This window comes from Daktulosphaira vitifoliae, unplaced genomic scaffold (assembly GCF_025091365.1).
Source record: "Daktulosphaira vitifoliae isolate Bord-2020 unplaced genomic scaffold, ASM2509136v1 Scaffold_3, whole genome shotgun sequence".
Taxonomy (NCBI): Eukaryota; Metazoa; Arthropoda; class Insecta; order Hemiptera; family Phylloxeridae; genus Daktulosphaira; species Daktulosphaira vitifoliae.
Window position 1 is genome coordinate 13,667,798 of NW_026099574.1, and position 22,790 is coordinate 13,690,587.

Here is a 22,790-nt window from a genome sequence, read left to right on the forward strand (position 1 = left end):
CGAGATTTTCCCGCTGAGACTATCCGCCCCTGCTTAGTGCATTTTTTTTTAGTTGTAAAAAAGAGTTCGTTAATTGATACAAGATTATTTTTGGTAAACTTATGTGATAATTAATAAATTTGTATTATTATTTATATTGATTAGATTTTTGTTTCATAAATTAAATACAATCTCGAACCAATCTAAACCAATAAAATAAAAAAATTTAACGAAATTTATATTAAGATAGTTTTAAAAGATATCAAATTTATATTTGTTCAAACATTCAAATAACCAATGGCTTAATTAAAATGGTAATGAACAGGGCTATAAATTATATGCAGTTATAAATTTTACTTTAGCAACATTGAAGCCCAATTTTGTTATGTAATCCTACATAGTAACACAATAATATTTTTCATTTAAGGGGGAAATAATCCCTTTAATCTGTTCAAACTATTAACATCGAAAAAAACATATTACTTAGTTTTCAAATAAACTAATTACTCAATTAAAAGTGAATTAAAAAATTTGTACTGTTTGATGGTGTATTCGGATTAACTTGACAAAATTTATAATGCATATACTTCACAGTTCTGGTAATGACTTAAATTAAATATAACTGTTCGAAATTAATTTAAAAATAGTTATTGTTTTTCAAACGTACAGTTCATTATAAAATTATTTAATACATTCTGATTAAATAAAGTTTAATTTTCAATAAAGAATTTTAATGATTTAAAAGGAATCTGCTTAATTTTTATATTAATAGTATTATATACTATTTATTATAATTATGTCATTTTTTAAAATTTGATCGGTATTGCGTACTTAAATGCGCAAATGGAGTTTTCCTTTTTGTACATCATAATATACATAATAAATATAAAATACAAAATGATAAATAGTGACAATCAATGATAAAAATAAAATAAATTATAGGTAATTTAATTGACAAGAAATTATATCAAAATTATATTACATCAAAATCGTAAGTAAATTTTTATTAAATAAATTCAGCAAATTTTATCTATAGATAGAATTTACATAGTTTTATTGTTCACATTAGCTTTTATCTAATAATTGTCATTAAAGAAATGTTTTTTTTTTAAGATCAAACTGACATGTTCTTTCAACGAATCAATAATAAATCAAATATAATGGCTATAGATTGAATAATGACAAAGTCAAGTCTTTATGACAAATGTAAATATTTTAAAAAATTATATTTTAATACTGTACACTCATTTAATCATAAGGTATATTTAAAAATTGCATCTTAATTTTTGAGCATTTTTTTCAAATTTTCTACATCAACACATTCGTTAAAATAAAAAAAAAATTAATCAGCATATTTATGAATATATGAAATAGAAATTATTGAGTTTAGTTTGAAAATACTAACTTTATCAGTAAACTCAGTATTTTCAAACTACTTATTTTTTATATTTTATTTGTGTTATTAATAACTGTTTTTATTGATATTAAAATTAATTTAACAGTAAATATAAGTTTAAATTCCAATATAGGATCAAAACTAACACATATTATTTACTTAATGGATGTATTGGTTATATTTAATAAACAAAAACTAGATTGCAAATTTTAAAATTTTACTTGAATATTTTCTTACATTTTCGATTAAATGTTAAATATCAAGGTTAGTTAAAGAAGCAATGTATAGAATTTGTTATATCCGATTCCCAGTAAATAAATTATATTTACTAAATAATGTATTCTATAGATAATAGTTATTTGATGACACTTTTTAAAAATAATAATTATGTTCCTTACCAATAACTGACGAATAAATAATTTCATAAAAATGCCAAACAAAAAACAAAACTCAGTTTGATGACATAATAAATAGTTGTATATAATTATTTTAAAAATAATTTCAACAACCTATAAACAATTTTAAATTTAATTTTAAAAAAAATATTTAGCTATAATAGAGTTTGATTTAAAAATATTCCACATGTGAAAATTTTTAATGTTTATGTGTGAATGCTTAAGTTTATTTAAAACTTATTAAACAATATGAATGTTTGATTTACTAATTTAAATTTCTAATATTTTTTATGTTTAGAATTATGTTTTAATTATGAATTAAAATTAATTTTGAAATTCAACATTTTTCTTGAATTAAAAAAAATACAAATGTTTATTTTAAATAAAAATATTTTTGAACATGTTTGAATATTAATTAAGGAACAGTATTAATTAAAGTACTTCAGGACAGGAATACCTCTTAGGTTTCTTAGGTGACAAGTGATACTGTTGCAACCTTCCTCAAGAAATTTATAAGTCACTAATATAAAATTAGCGAATATCACACAATCGTTCCCCGTTAATGGGGGAAATTTCCAAAAAATTTTTTACAATTTTTAAAATTGGTAAATTTTTTCATTTTTTTTCTTAAAACTACCATAACTTTTTCAAAAATCAACCAATCAACATAATTTTTTTTTTATATTAAATTCTTAGATATTTCCCTTTCATTTGATATAATTTTTTTGAAAATCTAACACTTAACCTGCTCACAGGGGGGGATTTAAAATAGTAACTTTTTTCAAAAACTTTTTCAACTAAACTTTTGAAAATGTTCCGGAAATACTGCGTCCTTTAAACATATACCAAATCAAAGATAATGTCATATACTGTAAAATGAAAAAATAAAATTTGTCCCGACACTTAATCTTCTACATGCAAACGGCTGCTTAGTAAAATAATGGTATTTTTGTGTTAAAATTTTCGATTTAAAATTTTCAACTTTAAAATGCTATAACTTTTTGATAAATGTATGTATCAGCACAATTTTTATTTTCCAAATACAATATAAGTATATCTTTTATTTGACATACTTTTTATTAAATTTTGCACAATTTTCCCTTATATAGGGGTTGTTTGAATCACAGTACAGAGGCGGGCGGCGATCCGGACAGTTTCGGCGTACCGAACGGTGTCCGGAGTGGGTATCCTGTTGTCACTTCCGAATCCGAGGACCGGCGGATGGCCATGCTCCGGTGGCGGACTCGCCTCTCGGAGGAAACGACGAGAGTCGAGTGGACTAGATCCCTCATAGGGCCCGATCGGCTGGACAGGTGGGTGGACCGGACTCACGGTGAGATGACTTATCGTCTCACCCAAGTGATGTCCGGCCACGGCTGCTTTAACGAATACTTGCACCGTATTCGTAAAGCAGCCGCGCCGATGTGTGACCACTGTTCGGATCGCCCGGTAGAGGCTGACAGCGCTCTGCACACCCTCTTTTGGTGCGAGGCGTGAGCCCAGGAGCGGGACTCGTTGGAGTCCCGACTAGGGTCTACGTTCCGAGTCGGGTCCATGGTGGACCTGATATTGGGGAGCCGGGAGGCGTGGAGGCTCGTCCAGGCGTTCGCCGAATCCGTTTTGTTAAAGAAGGAGGAAGCGGAACGCCTGAGACAGAGGCAGCCACGCCGCCCGGCACAAGAGGACATGAGGCGCTGATTTAGGCCGGTGCCTTAGGTTCTTGTTCTTGCTTTTGTTTTTGTTTGTGAGTTAATCTTAAATTAAATTAAAACTTAAAAAAACTTATTAAAACTTATATTATATACTTTACTATGAAAAAAAAAAAATTCGAAGTATACATTTTCATCTTGGTGAAAATGGCTTCCGTATTCAAAAATATGCTAAAATTCTGGGTTTTGTATTTTATTTTATTTTAAAATATCTTATTAGGGGAATACACAGACTTTCATGAATATTATATAATTTAATTAATATAGAATAAAGTTCATAAGACATAAGAAATTACACTTATAAAAATTTTTTTATTTTTTTAAAGTCGAAAAAGTAATTTTTTAATTTGAATTAGCTTAAATTGTTAATTTTATCATGCGACGAAAGCATCGAACAGTTGCCGAATCGGTAACACTTGTGTCTTTCACGCTTAAGGTACAAGGTTCGAATCCGCCTATGGCAATAATATTTTGTATTTTTTTTTGAGTAAATAAAAAATGTTCAAATAATTTTATTTTTATCACATTTAGATTCATTAACTTCAATAAATATCAAGGATCCCATCACTATAGTATCCCCTCGTGAGAAGAAATTTTTTATTCTTGTTAATATTATTTTACTATGCGTTTTTTTTTGAGGCCGTGATTTATTTTCCCAACCCTCACTTAACCTATTTTTTTCAACGATACGACAAATGACTATAATTCGTATCAAGTTGAAGATATTACCCTTAAAAATTAAAAAAAATCCCTTAATCAAATAACAAGTAGCTTAACCAGCTTTTTCCATATAAACAATCAAAATCTTTAATTTCTAATATTTTTAAAGTATTTATTGTCGAATTAGATTTGATATGATAAAAGTATTCAATAACAAAAGAAAATAATTTTACTTTGTAATTTGTTAATTTTTTAACTCTATTTGTGTGTGCTACTACCAGTTTATAATATTCCAAATTTTTTTGAAACATGTTGCTATATAAATCATAAATTAAAAAAAAAAAATAATTTTTAGTTTCACCTGAATTTAACTATGGATTTTTACTATTATAATCAAATTTTATAATACTCTCATTTGAGTAAATTTTTTTAACAACCTTTTTTTTATTGGTTATTTTAGTTAAAGTAAATCATTAAAATTAATTAAATTCTGAATATTTCCATCGTAGGATCTTTTTAAACACCAAAATTTAATTAGAAATGATTAGTATAATTTTTATTTAAGTGATCTATTACGATTAAAATGTAAAAAAATATCGAACTTTTCTGATAAATAGTAATTATAAAATTTCCTGACTGCATATTAATTTTAACAATTTCATTTTTTTTTTATTTAATAATGTCAATTTTAAACTTGCAAGTTGAGCTAAAAGTTATGGTAATAAATTAATTTTGTTTTTTATTAAAACTTTCACTTTAAAGGACAATAAAAAGTAGGTTTAAAATGATTACTTATAACATATTAAAAATCAAAATCAATAATAATTTGAAAACAATTAATTTTAAAAATTATATAATATATAATTAAAAGAATTACTAATCTGGGTATAATTAATGAAATAGAAGATGATGTTGCTTTTGTAATTATCCATTAATTTCTTAGAATTAAACACTATCTACAGATTTGCATCGAAGCGTTTTTTATGATAGTGATGTTAATCACTGTCAGATTAAATTTATTCTGGACNTTTATGATAGTGATGTTAATCACTGTCAGATTAAATTTATTCTGGACCCAACTATGCCACGTCCTCACTGTGCAGCGATCTTATTGTGCTGTGTTTTTATGTATTAAATTTGTTTTTAAGGAATAAAAAATGAGTTGAATGAATATTTTTTAAAAACTGCATTCTAGTTTTAAAAATATATATTTTTTGATATTATTTTTTTTAAGTTTCTAATGTAGCTTTTTTAAGTATTACTATATTACTTTATTTCATTTTTTTAATAATTAATTTATCTTGGGCTAACTAATATAATTCAATTTTAAAATAAGTAGTTATTTTTTAGCAGATGTGTACTTTTATTATAAAATTGTTGGTACTTTAAGTAAAAATATATCACGAATATTAAAACTTCATTTAAAATTTTTATCTTCTTGTAAAAGTTTTTAAAATTTATGCGTACTTCCTAAAATTCAAGGTAAAATTTTTTCAAGGTTATAGGTAAATGTCACTAATGTTAGCTAACCTCTACGATTTTATGTTTTATGCTGTACTAGCAATTTTTTAGCTATTAGATATTTTAATTATGATATTGATGAGTTGATATAATTTATTTATGTGATTTTAAACTGTATTGTCCATTGTCTTTAAACAATTACGTAGTTTGATTAATAAATACATTAAATTTTCTAAATTCCCAAATATTAGTTACTAAACTTTTAGCTATGGCTTCTCGAATTTTTTAAAATGATATTTGATGATAATGGTTTTACTACTTGATTGGAGCTTAATCTTTTGCGCCTAATCATACCTTTAAAAAAATGTAGTCCTTTTCTATTAAAAACGTTATAATTTCATAGATTTCTTAATGATAAAGGGGTATTAATTAATATTTGTTTTATTTGGAATCACTTCATATATCTAGCCTAACAAATATCATCATATTGCTTACACATTAAAAATCTTTAAAGTAGTAAATATTACTTAATAATATTTCAATAACCAATAATTAATAAACATTTTGAACAAGGCCGAAATTCTAATTACGAGGGAGTGTCATACACAAATTTACTGACTGGGACTAAAATGGATAAGATTTCCGATTAAATTAACACAAATAGTTATATTTTATTCAAATCTTCCATACCTCCTCTAAAATTTAGCTATGTTCACGTATATTTAATATCATTTAAAGTGAAGCACGATGTATCGTGGACAATATAATGGACGGTGTCTAAGTTCACCCTAACTTTTGGGTAATTTTGTTTTCGCCAATTAAATGTAATCAATGATATAATATCGGTATCATTAAATTTTTAGATAAAAATATTTTGCGTTCATTTGGGAAAAGTTTTATAAGTTTATCAATCTTTCACTGACGAAGGAATTACTCGTCTAGAATTACACGTGGTTAAAAAACTTTATTGAAAATTATAGGGCCCTTGGTTAAGACATTTTAAACCAACTAGTAAAATTCGATTAAATCATTCTTTGGATCTATGAAACATAATGTGGTTTTCGTTAGTATATAAGTTAATTTCGAAAGTTTGTTTTATGAAGAAATTATTTTGATATACCGTTTTATTACCAATCATTATGTAAGTGATCTTCCAACAGTTTCACTGTAGCTCACTAGTACAATTCGGGAATTGCTGTTGAGGGTTGAAAGTAAGTGAGGTAAGTAGCAAACATTTTTAGATGTTATATACGAATAAGTTAGTGGTATTTAAGCAATTTGTCAAAGAAATATTTACATTTTTTAATTTTAAAGCATAATAATTAAAACTTTTTTGTTTTATTATTTTTTTATTTAAATATTTATGAAGTACTTTGTGTAATGTAATAAAAACACAATTTCGACCAATATAATCATTATGTGACTTTTTTTTAATCAAATTATTGAGAACTTTTTATAATAATATTACAATTCTTATAAGAATTAGATGAATGAATTTTAGCAATAAAAAATTTAAAAAGAAACTTACAAATGTTGTCGGATATTAAAAATTAATAATATATTATTAGATTTATTCATTTCACTGAATGTCAAGCGCCAACTACTTTATTTAAACGATTGTTCGAAAAGCAAATGTGGACCAGTTTTCATCAATAACGACGCACGTTCTATACATATCTAAAAATTTATCCTTGAATTTGCGTTGGTACTTGGTACTCGGTCAACGAAGGTGTGCCAAAAAAATATTTGAGTATTTTTAACTCTAAGTACGAGTATGTTAGGCAGCTATGCACCTTAGTGTTCAAGATCAATGGATTATCTACAAACATCTAAGAAAAATTATACTTTAACTTTTTTTAAATTAACTACATTAAATTTTAACGATATTTATCTAAATTATTTGACATTAATTAATGAAACTATAAATCTTCTAGATACTATATAATACAAATTGATCACTTGTGGCTAATTATATTAATAATATTTAACTCAAAAAGCCACAAAAAAATTACTAAAAAATCAAGGATATGTATTTTGGAAACAATATTATCATTATTAATGTTAAACACATACTCACTATTCTTTTAAGTACTACTTATGAATGTTTAAAATGTGCCTATGATTATTGACAGAATATAGTTCCATTATTTTGTCAGATAGTAATATTTCTGATAAAAAAATTAGTATTGCTGTTTTATGAAATTATTTATATTTTATTAAAACGAAATTCCAGAGGTTATTGCATAAAACTATTTATGAATTACATAAAATTTTTGTTAGAAAAATCATTGATTACTCAAGCTTACAGTGATATTTTTAATATTTCAAAAATGTATAAATAAATTAATAACTGATATAAATATATTTATGTAAATTATACTTTTAGCTATAAAGAAAAGAGGCTTAAGTCACATTTAACAATTTTCTGGAAAGCCTATTAAATATATTATTGACACTCATATTATTAGACTATTATGAATTAAATTAAATTCATTGGTATCATGAAAATTATGATCTCAGAATCAAACTACAAACATTCAATGATACAATCAAGGGAGTTTTATAACACCATCAAGATTCAGGACCTTGTTTGTGTTTTAAATATATAGTCGTATAATATATATTGTTTTATTTGTACTTTTACTTTGAAAAAAATTTAATTAATGAAAAATATTTATATTTTAAGATTATACAAAATTAAAAAATGTTCTTTGTATTAAATTTTATAAAGCTAAGTTCTCTATTTTTAAATTTTATTGGAACTCAGCCTTTGTAAATTTCCACCAATACCTATGGATAAAATCTATGCATATCAGTTAATGCTCTTCAAAATTTATGTGTAGTTTGTTACTAACAAAAAGAAGTCTGGAGTCGTTCCCCTTGGATACGGCTGCTGCTATAGTAATTAGTAATGATATTACAATTTATTTAAATATTTTAACATACCGTCACTTGATATGATAAATTTCCTGTGTGCAAAAAACGAATTATCTATACTATATATAGTATTTATTTTCTAAATCTATGAATATCACAACTTTTATCACACAGGTAGTTTTCACAAAGACGATAAATTGAAAGTTAAAAGTTTTAATAAAATTAGGAATAATTGTACAATTATTATTGTAATATTATTCACTGTAATACAAACAACTAGCATAATATCAACTATTTAATACGTTATAATAATTTATTTGTATGACTTTATAATTTAAATACATTAATAACTCTCAAATCCATTGCGTCAGTCTTAGAATTATCGTAAACTTGATACTAATACAAAAAACATACTTGATCTTGGTTAGTAAATGTTTTTATGCATAATTCTACAATAACAAGTTTTGTGTAGTTATTGAAAATAAATTTAGCATTAATATTTTGTAGCATTTAAATAGTCTGTTAGACGCACTTATACAACTATATCTCTTTTTATTGTTAATTTTAAATAAAAAACAATGACAATGTGTATATTGTAGATAGGCAAATACATTAAGGTGGTTATGAAAACAATTCCAACATCGTGGATGCAGTTTTATAAAAGTTTGTTAATAAAAACAGTTTTAATATAAGTAATTGTAAATTATAATATTAAATTATTTTCCTTATGTAGAAACGTTAGCGTTAAAAATTATCGTGTACTATCTGTTTAGTAGTATTATGAGTTTTATTTAATCTGGTTTTTGGTCATTGATAAAAATTAACAAAAATCGTTTATGATATGAACTGATTATTATTGCTGATATTAGAAAAGTTACCTCGAATTTTAAATGATAGATCTAGAGCGGGTGTAATCTCTTAATTTCATTTAAACACCTACATTGCCAACTCTTATATAACTTTGATAAAAATAAGATACCTACGTGACTAAGCAATAACGTTAAAGAACTTGTAATATGTAAATATTTTAAACTATAAAATTTTATTGTTAAACAGTGAATCAAAAATACTAAAAATATATTAAAACAGCATATGTTGAATAATTAAATCATAATAATAATTATTAAATGAAATATTTGTCACAATTTTAATTGAATTTGATTTAAAAATATTGAAGTGAATTTATAGATATATGATTTTTACATATAAAGTAATAAAAACATTTTTTTACTTATTATTTATTTCTCAAATTTGTATCATATAAAGTATAAACATTTATTAACGATAGTAGTAATGACAAATTTTTAATGCATTACGCGCATTCATTGACCTTGAGATTATTGCAATAATTGCAACAATTACAATTGTTACGTTTAATAATGTAGGACTACAATAATATACGGACTATATTTTACTTTTTACTAGGCCTTTAAAATAACAATATGTGTATTTTGTTTTATTTTATTATATTTAATTTGACAATTTTTTATACCTATGCCTAGTGGTAATTATATTTAAAATTTACTTGATCTCAACGAAATAGTTGTATTATTTCAGCTTTATAAAGTGGAGCAAACTTAAATGTTAAAATGTCTCTAAAAAAATTTCTCTTGATATAAAATATAGAACACTCAACGTAATTAAATCAAAACAAAAACGCAGATAATAATATTTATTTTAACACTTCTTTATTCCACAAGATTATGCCACTTGTTTACTATAAGCATTTCTTTAATTTATAGTTATTATACTAACAATAGAAATTCAATTTTGCTTTTTTATAGTCTTAAATAAAAACGGTGACCATTATAAAATTTTTTTAGGATACATTGTTTAACTTGAATATTTATTTAAAATATATTTTGTGAATATTATATAAACCATTCGTAAATAATAAAAACTTACTCAAAAACCTATAAAACCTTCCAAAGAAAACCTTTAAATTAAAAACTTCTTTTTTGTAACCAATCGTTGTAAATTTTGATATTATGATAGATGTTAAAAACTATGCATATTCAAATACTTAGTGGAGACAAATAAATTATAGATATATAAATGAGAATATACCATGAATGAGTTTTATCGTTACTTTTTTTTTTTTTTTTTTTTTTTTTTTATTAATGATAAGGCTTCAACAGCTTAGGTTATTAGCCTGCAGAGAGTTATTACAATGTAAAGTTATGAATATTTACAACTTATTGTTTAAATGTATAAGATAAAAAAATTTGTATATAGCTTCTGTGTTTTCTTCGCTGAGAGCAAGTTGGAGAGAAGACGAATCTTTGAATATTTTCCGAGCTGCAGCGTATTTTGGACATCTAGTGACAATGTGGTCGATCGACAGGTCCTCGTTGCATGCGTCACATAGTGGAGCAGGATCCTTGGTGATGAGGAATGAGTGGGTGAGATGAGTGTGGCCTATTCTAGCCCGGGTTATAATGACCTCGTCCCTTCTTTTGAGGTTACAGGGAAAAATCCATTTTTTTATGGAGGGCTTGATGTTTCTCAGTTTATTTGATAGCGGGACTCTGTTCCATTTAGTTTGCCATGTGTCAGAGATTTTGGTGTTAATGATGTCCAGCAATTCTGAGGATGTAGTTAGGTTTATTTCTAAGGCATTTTGAGGAAGTGTGGCTTCATTTGCAGATTTATCTGCTCTTTCATTGCCAGAAATTTCGACGTGAGAGGGGACCCACATGAAAGAGAAAGTTTTGTTAGAGGTAGATATCTGTTTTTGGATGTGTTGTACTAGTTCATTCTTGGGGTATGGATTTGAGATAGATATTAAAGCACTCAAAGAGTCGCTTATGATGGTGAAAGAATCTGAATTTAAGGAGGAGGCGATTTTCAGAGCTTCAAAGATGGCATAAGCTTCAGCTGTGTATATATTGGTGCTAGGAGGAAGTGAGAATTTATGATTTTCATGACCTATGATTGTTGCAAAACCCACTCCATTAGAGTTTTTGGATGCATCAGTGTATATGTGTGTACTGCTGGAGTATTGTTGGGACATTATTTCCGAGAAAAGATTGCGGATGATAGTGCTGTTAGTAGAGTGTTTGCAGTAGTTGGTAAGTTGAGTGTTGATATCCGGAGACCAGAGCCAAGGGGGCGACGGGAGTTGTACTTTGCTCAATGTTTGAGTTTGGAGGTCGAGATTTTCACTGGTAATTTTGAAATATTCAAAAATTGTATTCCTGTAGTTGGAAGAGTTGTGGGGGAGAGGATTATGGAGTATCTTACTGGCTATATGATTGGGCATACTTTTGATTCTTGATATGAATTTTAGTATCTGAGTATGACGTCTAAGTTCAAGAGGCAGTTCACCAGCATTACACAAGATACTATCTACCGGGCTAGTCCTGAAAGCACCAGTTGCCAGACGTATACCTTGGTTGTGTATAGGATTAATGGTGTCGAGAGTATTACTTTTTGCAGAACTGTAGATTATAGCACCATAATCGAGTACCGAGAGAATAAGAGACTTGTAGATCCTGAGAAGACTTTTTGTCTCAGATCCCCATGTATTGTTACCGATTGTTTTTATAATTTTCATTTTAGATAAACAGTCTGCTTTGAGTTTTGTCAAGTGAGGGCGCCAGCTTAGTTTGTCATCGAACGTGAGACCCAGAATTCGAATATTGCTGGTAAATGTCAGAGGGGTATTCATGAAAGTGATAAGAGGTAGAGGGTCTTTTTTCCTTTTATTGAAGATGATACACTGTGTTTTAGATGGAGAGAACGAAAAACCTGATTCTGTTGACCATTTGGTGAGGGCGTTCAGTGACAGTTGAAGGAAATGAGAGGTTGTTTCGATTTGAGACCCACTGCAGTAAATATTGCAATCGTCGGCGAAAAGAATGTATTTCACGGGCTTTGGGAGGTTTTTACAGATGTCATTTATGGCAACTAAGAAAAGAGTCACGCTGAGTGCAGACCCTTGAGGTAGTCCATTAACGATGTCATGAGAGGAAGATAGGTGGTTATTGATTTTTACACAAAACTTACGATTGTCTAGAAAATTTTTTATGAATTCTAGGAGGTTTCCATTGAGGTCCCAACTGTGAAGAATTGATATTACTCTATTTCTCCATACGGTGTCATATGCTTTTTTTATGTCAAGGGCTATTGTGATAAGGTGCTGGTTGCTCCTAAAAGAGGAGCAGATATCTGTGTGTATTATGGATAATGCATCGAGTGTCGAGTGGTTACGTCTAAAGCCACATTGTTCTTTGACGAGGTGGTTTTCTGATTCTAGGACCCAAATTAAGCGTTTGTTTATCATTTTTTCAAGAAGTTTGCTTAAAGTGCTAATCAGCGATATTGGTCTGTAATTTTCGATTTCGAATTTGGTTTTGCCCGGTTTAGGAATGGGTATTACATTAGCGTTTCTCCATTGATTAGGAAAGAGACCTTTTGTCCATATGATGTTGTATATATGAAGAAGTGTTTGAGTTCCTATTGCAGGTAGGTTTTTGAGGAAAATGTACGGTATATTGTCGGGCCCAGGGCTCTTGCTGGTGCAAGATTGTAATGTTGAGGAAAGTTCAGATATATCAAAGCAAAGGTTGTAGTGTGCATTTGTTTGACTAAATTCTGGGACCTTATTGTTGGCGTTTCTGTGTGAAATGAAGTCGAGGTCGTAGTTTTCGTCGCTGTTATTCTTTTGAAAGAAATGTGCAAAAGATTCAGAGGCATTGGGAGTAGAGACAATTTTATCTTGGTTGTAGTATAATATGTCGGGGATTGTTTTGAACTTGTTTCCTTTTACGGAGTTGATTTTTTTCCATATTACTTTTGATGATGTTTTTTGATTTATGGAGGAAGTGAATTCTTGCCATGAAAGAGTTTTGCTATTCTTGGTAATGAAGCGAGATTTGGCTCTTGCATTTTTCAAGAGTATATGGTCTTGGCATGATTTGGTTTTTTTGTAGCGGTTAAGTTTCTTTTTGTAGTTTAGTATGGCCTCATGACAATCTTTATTCCACCAAGGAACATTTTTTTTTCTAGAGGAAAGGATGGTTTTTAGTCCGATTGATTTATTGGCTGCTTCAATGATAATATCCGAGAAAAGTTTAACTATTGAGTCAATTTCAACCTGATTATCACAACAATTGAAGTCTATTGGATTGTTGCTTAGGTCATGCTCTATTAATTCAGAGAAGAGTTCCCAGTTGGGGTTCTGGAGGTTCCAATGGGTGCTTGATTGAGAGGGGGAAGAATGGTCAAAGAATTGGATTCCGATTGGCCAGTGGTCGCTGCTGTTATACGATGTTAGTACTTGCCACTCAAATAGTGATGCAGAATTTAAGTTTGTGATAGAAAGGTCAATTGCTGAGAAGGTTCCGTTGGCAATGTTGTGTCTGGTAGGCTCATTATTGTTAAGGAGAAAGAGGTTCTCGTCGTCGAGCAACTCTTCAACCACTTTTCCCCGGTCGTCAGTGTGGGAGCATCCCCATGAAATGTTTCGGCTGTTAAAATCGCCTAAAAGTAAGAATGGTTTGGGGAGTTGCCTTATGATATCTATGAGATTTTGTTTTGTGAATTTTTTGCTGTCAGGAATGTAGATATTGCATATACATAAGTGTTTTTGGAATTTAACAAGTGTAGCAACTACTTCAAGATCGGAGATGATGGGGATGTTTTCGCTTTCAAGAGAGTTACTAATGAAGGTAGCGACACCCCCGCTTGCCCTGTTGGCAACAGATCTGTTTTTAAAAAAGGCAGAGTAATTTTTGATGTGAGCGGTATGTGTGTCCTTGAGGTTGGTTTCTTGGAAGCAAAGAATTAGGGGTTGAAAGTTGTAGACAATACGGTTAATATCAACTGAACGTTTGTAGAAGCCATTGATGTTCCATTGAATAAATGTGCTCATATTTAGGTTATTTAGGTTTGTTATGGCAGGGATTTGAAGGGGGAGGTTTGTGAATGGTTACTGTAGTGGAAGAGATTGAAATAGAAGATTTAATAGTTTGGTGATTTTGGTTTTTGTAGCTTTATCGCTTATCAGTGGTCTAACTTGTTCAGTTATTTTTTGAAGTGTAAGGACGTCTAAACAGACTTCGTCACACAGAGTGTGGATATTTATAGATTTATTTGTGAAGTTCTCCATTATGTATATGTATTGAGAAAGTGATATAGGAATTTCAATATTATTTGAGAAAAGACCTTCGACTGGTTTGAGTCCTTCACTGAGTTTAGAGTGGGAGTTTTCAAGCGAATTGCTTTTTTTTTGTTTTTTGATTGAATCGAGTGGCTTGTCGGATTTATTTTGTGATTCTAAAATTTTTTCTTTTAATGTTTTGGGCTGTGCGAAAGTATCATTAACCTGTTGGTCGATATGGTGAGAGGTGGCAGCTGAAGATGACGAGCTACTAGGCGATGGTGGTGGTCTTTTGATTGGTTCGTTTGGTATGACTATATGTTTATTCGGTTGAATTGGTTTTATAAGGTTTGAAACGTCTCCGTTGTTTGGGGAATCGTATATATCTATTTCCGTTATACTTGTATCATGTGAGCCATCGGATGTTAAATGTTCCGCGAAATCTGTTGTTTGTCTACTATTATTGTTGATGTAGGTATTTTTAGGATTATTTTTGCAGGAGTTAGAGGTATGCCCGGTTTGTTTACATGTATAACAAGTAAGAGTGTCGTCATTTATAAAGATTCTGAAGTCAGTGTTATCGAATCTGATAACAATTGATCCAGGAACATTTGCGATATCTTCGGGGTGGATGTATACCTGGCGACGAAAGCTGCTTATATGTGCCAGTTCGTCTTGAAAACCGGCTTTCAGAAAGGTAATTTGCGATAGTGTTCGAATGCCGCATAAGATTAAGTATTCGTTGATTACGTCATGCGGTATTATCGGGTGAGCATTTGAAATAATAAATCTTTTTGCTGGGTTAACCAAACGACGAAAGGGGATTTGATGTTCGTTTATTGTTATACAGGAAAAATTTTGTATTAGTTCGTCGACGGTACATTTGTCCGTAAAATACACGCAGAAACGATTATTGGAAATACGAGATGCAAACGATATTTTTTTTGTTGATGTAATTTTGCCGAGGGCTTTAATGTATTCTAATTGAGGTATGTCATTAATAGTGTTTAAGACGATGGCTTGTTCTTTTTTTGGAAATTGAGTGTTGGCAGTGGTTTCAGCGAAGGTTTTTAGTTGAGGTGTAGATTGTGTATTTTGTTCTTGGGAATTCATGATTGATAAAATTGCCGTAGCAATGTTATCGGAGTATGCACCGGTGTGCGCTGGCGGCTTTATTAGGTAATTACGGGATAAGATAAGAAGTTACATACCTGCCCGATGGTTGTTATGATGATATAAATTGTATACTGCTATCGGAAGCTATAAAATACGGAAAACACATGCGTCTTGGACGGTGGTCAAACACGTACTGCGTTACTTTTTATATGTGAATATTACTCAAATCATTGTATATGTATAATTGAAATAAAACAATTGAATGTCATTGTATTTATACAATTTAATCTGTATAACCCAAACTTGGATTTCAAGGTGTTATAAATGTAATATTATTGTACATTGTTTGTAATTATGTTTTCAGTTGTTATTTAGCAATATTTAAGTAAAACTATAGAGTCCACATCGAGACCGAAACAAAAAGAATTATTAAATTATTTTAAAAGAAATATGAACTTCTATTTCCTTATTTACTACATCGTAATTTAACAATTAAAAATATCTTAATTTTTTGAGGAATTACAGGGAACGAGGAAAAGTTTTTCAATTTTTAAGAACAATGCCTTCAAATAGATCCAATTTGTGATCTTTTGACATATCGTTGAAAAAGATCGGTCAAGTTACAGCTGAGAAGTAGTAGAGACAGACTAAAAGAATAAAACATATCCTAGTAAAATTAAATTTCTCTTAATTTTCTATCGAAGCTAAAAAGTTTTTTTTATCCTTATATGATACATTCTAAAGATTTTAAAAATTGTATTTATTGAAAAATAAAGATTAAAACTGTATACAAATAGAAAATTATCAATTTAATCAGAATGTAAATATATAGAATTGCAAAGTAAATGTTAGGGTATCATTCTTAAAAAATCACAATCAACAAAGTGAACCTATACACAAATATATGTACAGGTTAATTGAAATCGAGTAAGTATCATTAGAGGCGGCATTTATTATTTCAATTACATATTAATAATATTTAGTGAAAAATGTTTCATAATAACTACAATAATAAATAATTTATAGGTTTTTATAACAGATAATAGCGTTACTGTGGCAATAATACCACCAGTGCACTTCCATTGGCAAAAAAACCCAGCACAGTGAGGTCGAGGCAGAGTGGAGACGTTGCATAGTTGGGTCCAGTGTAGATTTAATCTGACAGTGATTAAATCACTATTACTAGAACGCTTCGATGCAAATCTGTAGAGTGTTTAATACTAAAAAATTGATGGATAATTATAAAAGAAACATCAACTTCTATTTCCTTAATTATACCCAGATTAGTAATTCTTTTAATTATATATTATATGATTTTTAAAATTAATTGTTCTCAAATTATTATTGATTTTGATTTTTAATATGTTATAAGTAATCATTTTAAACCTACTTTTTATTGTCCTTTAAAGTGAAAGTTTTAATAAAAAACAAAATGAATTTATTACCATAATATTTAGCTCAACTTGCAAGTTTGAAATTTATATCCATGTAGACCTTTTATGCAATAAAATACATCCGTTTTCATTTATGTGGGGTGGCTAGACCCCCACGTGACTGTTTAAGGGTTAAAATAGCAGCTTTTTATTCAACTTAACTTTTGACAATGTTCCGGAAATACTGCGTCCTTTAACCATATACCAAATGAAAGCTTATGTCATGTACAATAAAATGAAAAAAAAAAACCTAGCACAGTAGTATCACGACACAGTGAGACGTGGCATAGTTGGGTCCAGTATAGATTTAATATGACAGTGATTAAAATCACTATCATAAAAAACGCTTCGATGCAAATTTGTAAATAATGTTTAATTCTAAGAAATTGGTGGATAATTACAAAAGTTACATCATCTTCTATTTCATTAATTATACCCAGATTAGTAATTCTTTTAATTATATATTATATAATTTTTAAAATTAATTGTTTTTTAATATGTTATAAGTAATAATTTTAAACCTACTTTTTTTTGTCCTTTAAAGTGAAAGTTTTAATAAAAAAAAAAATGAATTTATTACCATAACTTACAGCTAAAAAGTTTGAAATTGAAATTAATAAATAGAAAAAAAAGGAAGTGTTAAAATTAATATGCAGTCAGGAAATTGTATAATTACTATTTACAGTACATTTATCAGAAAAGTTTGATTTTTTACATTTTTTTCGTAATAGATTACTGAAATAAAAATCATAGTTATAATTTCTAATTAACTTTTGGTGTTTAAAAAGATTTTACAATGGAAATATTCAGAATTTAGTTAATATTTATGATTATATATCTAAAAAAACCAATAAAATAAAGTTGTTAAAAAGATTTACTCAATTGAGCGTATTATAAAATTGAATTATAATTGTAAAAATCCATAGTTAATTTCAGGTGAAACTAAAAATCATTTTTTTTTTTAATTTATGATTTATATAGCAACTTGTTTCAAAACAATTTGAAATATTATAAACTGGTAGTAGCACACACAAATAGAGTTAAAAATTTAACAAATTACAAACTAAAATTATTTTCTTTTGTTATTGAGTACTTTTATCATATCAATTCTAATTCGACAATAAATACTTTAAAAATATTAGAAATTAAAGATTTTGATTGTTTATATGGAAAAAGCTGGTAAGCTACATGTTATTTGATTAAGGGATTTTTTTTAACAAATAATTAAGTGTACACGAGTTACAGTTAGATTATTTAATTAAAATTTTTTATTATTAATATTATAATTTTTTCTGGAATGTCAATTGCTGTTTGAGCGTAATAATAATTTATACCATTTTGGTTTTATATATATATATATAAGTGTATAATTTATAAAAATATGCAATATTTATTCGAACCATATTAAGCAATTTTAAGTAAAAAAAATTGAAAAAATGTCGAAAATTAACGATTTTTTGACATATTCTTCATCAAAATCGGTGAAGTGATAGTTGAGAAAATGTGGTAACCCACATAGCAATTTCAATATATTAATATTGTCAAAATATTCTTACAAAATACTTTTTAAAATATTTTGAATAAAATATTGTGACAATATCTCTTAAACATAATAAAAAATATATTCTATTGAAATATTTTCATAATATGCTCACAATATAATTTTTTAAATATTTGTTTATGTATATTTTGATAATATATTAAAGAGAATAAATACAGTATATTACACCGAAAATATTTCTACAATGTGCTTAAAAAATATCTTTTTAAATATTTGCTTATAAATATTATGAAAATATATTAATTAAAATAAATATAGAATATTTAACTTGAAATATTTGTTGAATATATTATCAATATAATTTTTTAAATATTATAAATATATATCTTGTTGGCCAACTGAGGTAACTTAAGAGACACAAGCCATCCTCTTTTCTCCCTTTAGTTACATCTTTGGATGATATTGGTATCTTGTTATATAATACTTATGTATTATATATACATATTCCTAAATCTTTAATAAGTAAACAGCCATTTTCTCTAATTAGTATCAATTTTAATTAACCTAATTCAATTAAGCTAAGTAAGTCAAGGACAGTAAAAAAAACCTTGTTGCTATTATTTGCAGGCCTATCGAGTTAAAATTTTTTTAGTTTTATCAGCGCAATTATATCTTATTATTGTCCTGTGAAACTAAAAATCCTAAAAAGTTTTTTTATTATAGTTAGAATATATTTCTATATTATCAACAATAATAGTCAGTTTCTAACTTACAAGGAGAAATCATGGTGATGGGATCGCTGATTTTCAAAAAAATTATATGAATTTAATCTAAATTGAATATAAAATTGTATTTACTTTGAATTTTTTTAAACAAGAAAAATTACTTAACAGACAAATAACCATTTGAACTACCTTAAATAGTCTTTTTTATCCAATTTCTTTCGAAGCAACCTGTGGGTCAATGGGTCATGTACGAGTTCAATGCGCTATAGTAGTACAGGGTTCAAATCCCGCGTAGCGATCTATTTTTTTGCATTTTTTAAATATATTTATAAAACATTTTAAAAATATTGTCACAATATATTTTTTATAATATTTTAGAAATATACCTTTAAAATATTGTGAGAATGTAATATTCGCTGCCAAAGTATATTCTGAGAACATTGTGAGAATATTTCAATATATTCTGGTTATATTCTAGAAATATTTTAATATCAAAAATAAATATTCTAGGAATATTCTAGAAATATTTCATTGCTATGTGGGAACAGACACAAAAAAAAAATATATCATAGTAAAATTAATAACTTCTTAGCTTTGCATCGAAGATAAGAAATAAAATTAATATAAAATATTAATTGGACCATATATGTAAATGACGAAATATACATTATAATTTTTTCGTAATAATAAGTAACAAAATATAATTGTAAATAATATTTGAAAAATATTTTGTTTATTTTTACAAATCATTCAAAAATCATTTCTGACATGTAAAATTAGAAAACAAATGCATTTAATTTCTTCGATTTAATAATAACTGGAAAATCCGTCATAATTTTACTAAACATATCTGAAATATAATAAAATTGTACAATTATTAATAGTATGGGAGTTGCTTTATTCCTGAAAATAATTGAATAGAATTAAATAATATAAATATAGTTTAAAAAAACTAAAAAACACGCTTTTAAAGAATATCGAACTAAAAAGTTAAAAATAATTTTTAAAATAAGCGTAAAATAATAATGAACGAAAAGTACTAGTATTATTGTGATAAAAGCATCGGGCGCTCAATATACGAAAAATATAGCACAAAGCACTCACGCTTTTATATATATATATATACATGTAAAGCGACTTAAGTACGTAAACGTATCATGCACGAGGTATAACTGTGTTTTGTTGGCGGGCGGGGCGCGAGGCATATATGGCGGCAGGGGTGTCGGCTGTAGGGATATATAAATGAATATTAACATATACGTATATATAAATAATAATATATATATGTATATATACAGGGTGGCCCACCACTCACTGACAACTTAAATAACTTTTGATCCAGTTAATATTTTTAGCTGATTTTTTTTTTAAATAATAGTTATACGTTAGGTCTATAGCTATATCTCAATAATTAATTTTTTTACATTTTATTAAAAATATTAATTATTTTTAAATTTTAAATAAAATGTAAAAAAAAAATCTAAGATAGCTATTTTGTAGAGTAGAATTTAAGAAAAATTTTAGTAAAAAAATATCTTATTAATATTCAGTAGTAAATATTCTGTAGCGTTTTGAAGTTTGTGAAAATTTGAATTTTCATGTATTATTTTACGGTATTAAACATTGAAATACGTATTGAGAAAAGGACAGAAGAAAACGCTATCTTTTCATGATTACTGTGTATACATATGATGATAATGTGTATACATTACAAACTTGGCATTAATACCTGGATAAGAAATTAGACAAGGCAATTATTACTTATCACTCTCATTCATCTGTCCTTTTCTCAATACGTATTTCAATGTTTAATAACGTAAAATAATAAAATTGAAAATTCATTTATTAATTCATAGATTTTTTTTTTTACATTTTATTTAAAATTTAAAAATAATTAATATTTTTAATAAAATGTAAAAAAATTAATTTTTGAGATATAGCTATAGACCTAACGTATAACTATTATTTAAAAAAAAAANAAAATTAATTTTTGAGATATAGCTATAGACCTAACGTATAGCTATTATTTAAAAAAAAAATCAGCTAAAAATATTAACTGGATCAAAAGTTATTTAAGTTGTCAGTGAGTGGTGGGCCACTCTGTATATTAATATTAGCGGCGATGGTAAGAATATATAATCTTCGCATAATATCGCGGCACTTTCGCTGGCGTCGACGACGCGATGTCCGGCGTGATCCTCGGGCGTCAAAAGGTTAGCAGCGTAGATGACAACAGTGCGCGAGTGCAGATCGGTTTATCAACGTGGCCACTTTGACAACAGGAAGAATACTACGGTATCATTAGCGGCGGTACGTCGTCGGCCGTGCGGCACTTGCTGGACTTTGCACCGCGGCGTATAACGCGCGGTGTTGGTCAGTCAAATACTCANAGTCAAATACTCATAAAATAGGGCGACGGCTGATAAAGGTGGCACGAATCGTGGGGCATCGTTTATAACGAAACGACGCGGGGCTGTGTTAATCACAATAAAAATTTGTTATATATATATATAATTGATGACACGCACGCGTATATGGGTACGAAAACCAAAAATAAAAATATACAGGAAAATATTGTAAGTGTTGAGTGGTAAGTGGGGTGGAGTGAATGCGTTACGACAGTCTAGTCTCAAGGTCATACACGACGGGATACGCGACATAATAACACGTGTCGCGTGGAGTTACAAACTTACAACAAACAACAAACACACATGTGAAACTAATATAAGCGTGTTAATAAAAGTTACATTGGTATGTTAGCAAACATAAGATTTAATGAATATTCTATTTCGATCTCAGAGTGGACTANAGAATATCCTGTTTCGATTTCAGAGTGGACTATATAATACGTTTACTTTTAACTACTTATTTAGTAAGAACGAGATAAAACTTAAAATTTTTAACTTAGTTTATAATACTTTATTTTGTATACACATGTTGGGGTTGGCGTCGTGCCGTCCTTTAAGATGACGAGTTCATCGTTGGACTACTATAAAATACAATAAAAGAAATCGGTACGCACCGAGTAAACGCGCTTATCTTAAACAATAATAACTTACATACAAAAGAAAAAATGGATCGAACATATCCATTACAAGTTTTTAAATGTTAATACAATGTTTTTGATATTTTTGATTTGTAAAACATTACAATATCTTATTTAATATTCTTTCATTAAATTGTCATATTAATGCCTATTTAATAAATTAAATCCTAAGTAATTATAATCAGTGCTCGAATTGGGGGGGTGCGCAGGGGGACGTAGCTCCTCTACTTTTTTTTAAATTTTTTTGCGCACCCCAGCTACTTTTTTTTATTGTGACGGGAGGACGGTGGAAAATACCACCTCTTTTTTTTTTTTTTAATATTAGTATGATAATGAAATATGATTTATTAATAAATACTAAATAAAGTAATGAGTAAAAAAAAAAAAAA

The 22,790-nt window shown here is 27.9% G+C and overlaps 1 protein-coding gene across 2 annotated transcripts in view; it reads right to left on the bottom strand.

Annotated features, from left to right (window-relative positions):
• Positions 1-20,119: 20,119 nt before the first annotated feature.
• The window catches only part of LOC126902759 (uncharacterized), a 62,064-nt gene continuing 59,393 nt past the window's right edge, over positions 20,120-22,790 (bottom strand). For both annotated transcript variants that reach the window (XM_050680369.1, XM_050680368.1), the window contains exon 4: positions 20,120-20,205. In XM_050680369.1, coding sequence (XP_050536326.1) covers positions 20,132-20,205 — 74 coding nt within the window. In that variant the 3' untranslated portion in view covers positions 20,120-20,131. The remainder of the gene's footprint in view (positions 20,206-22,790) is intronic.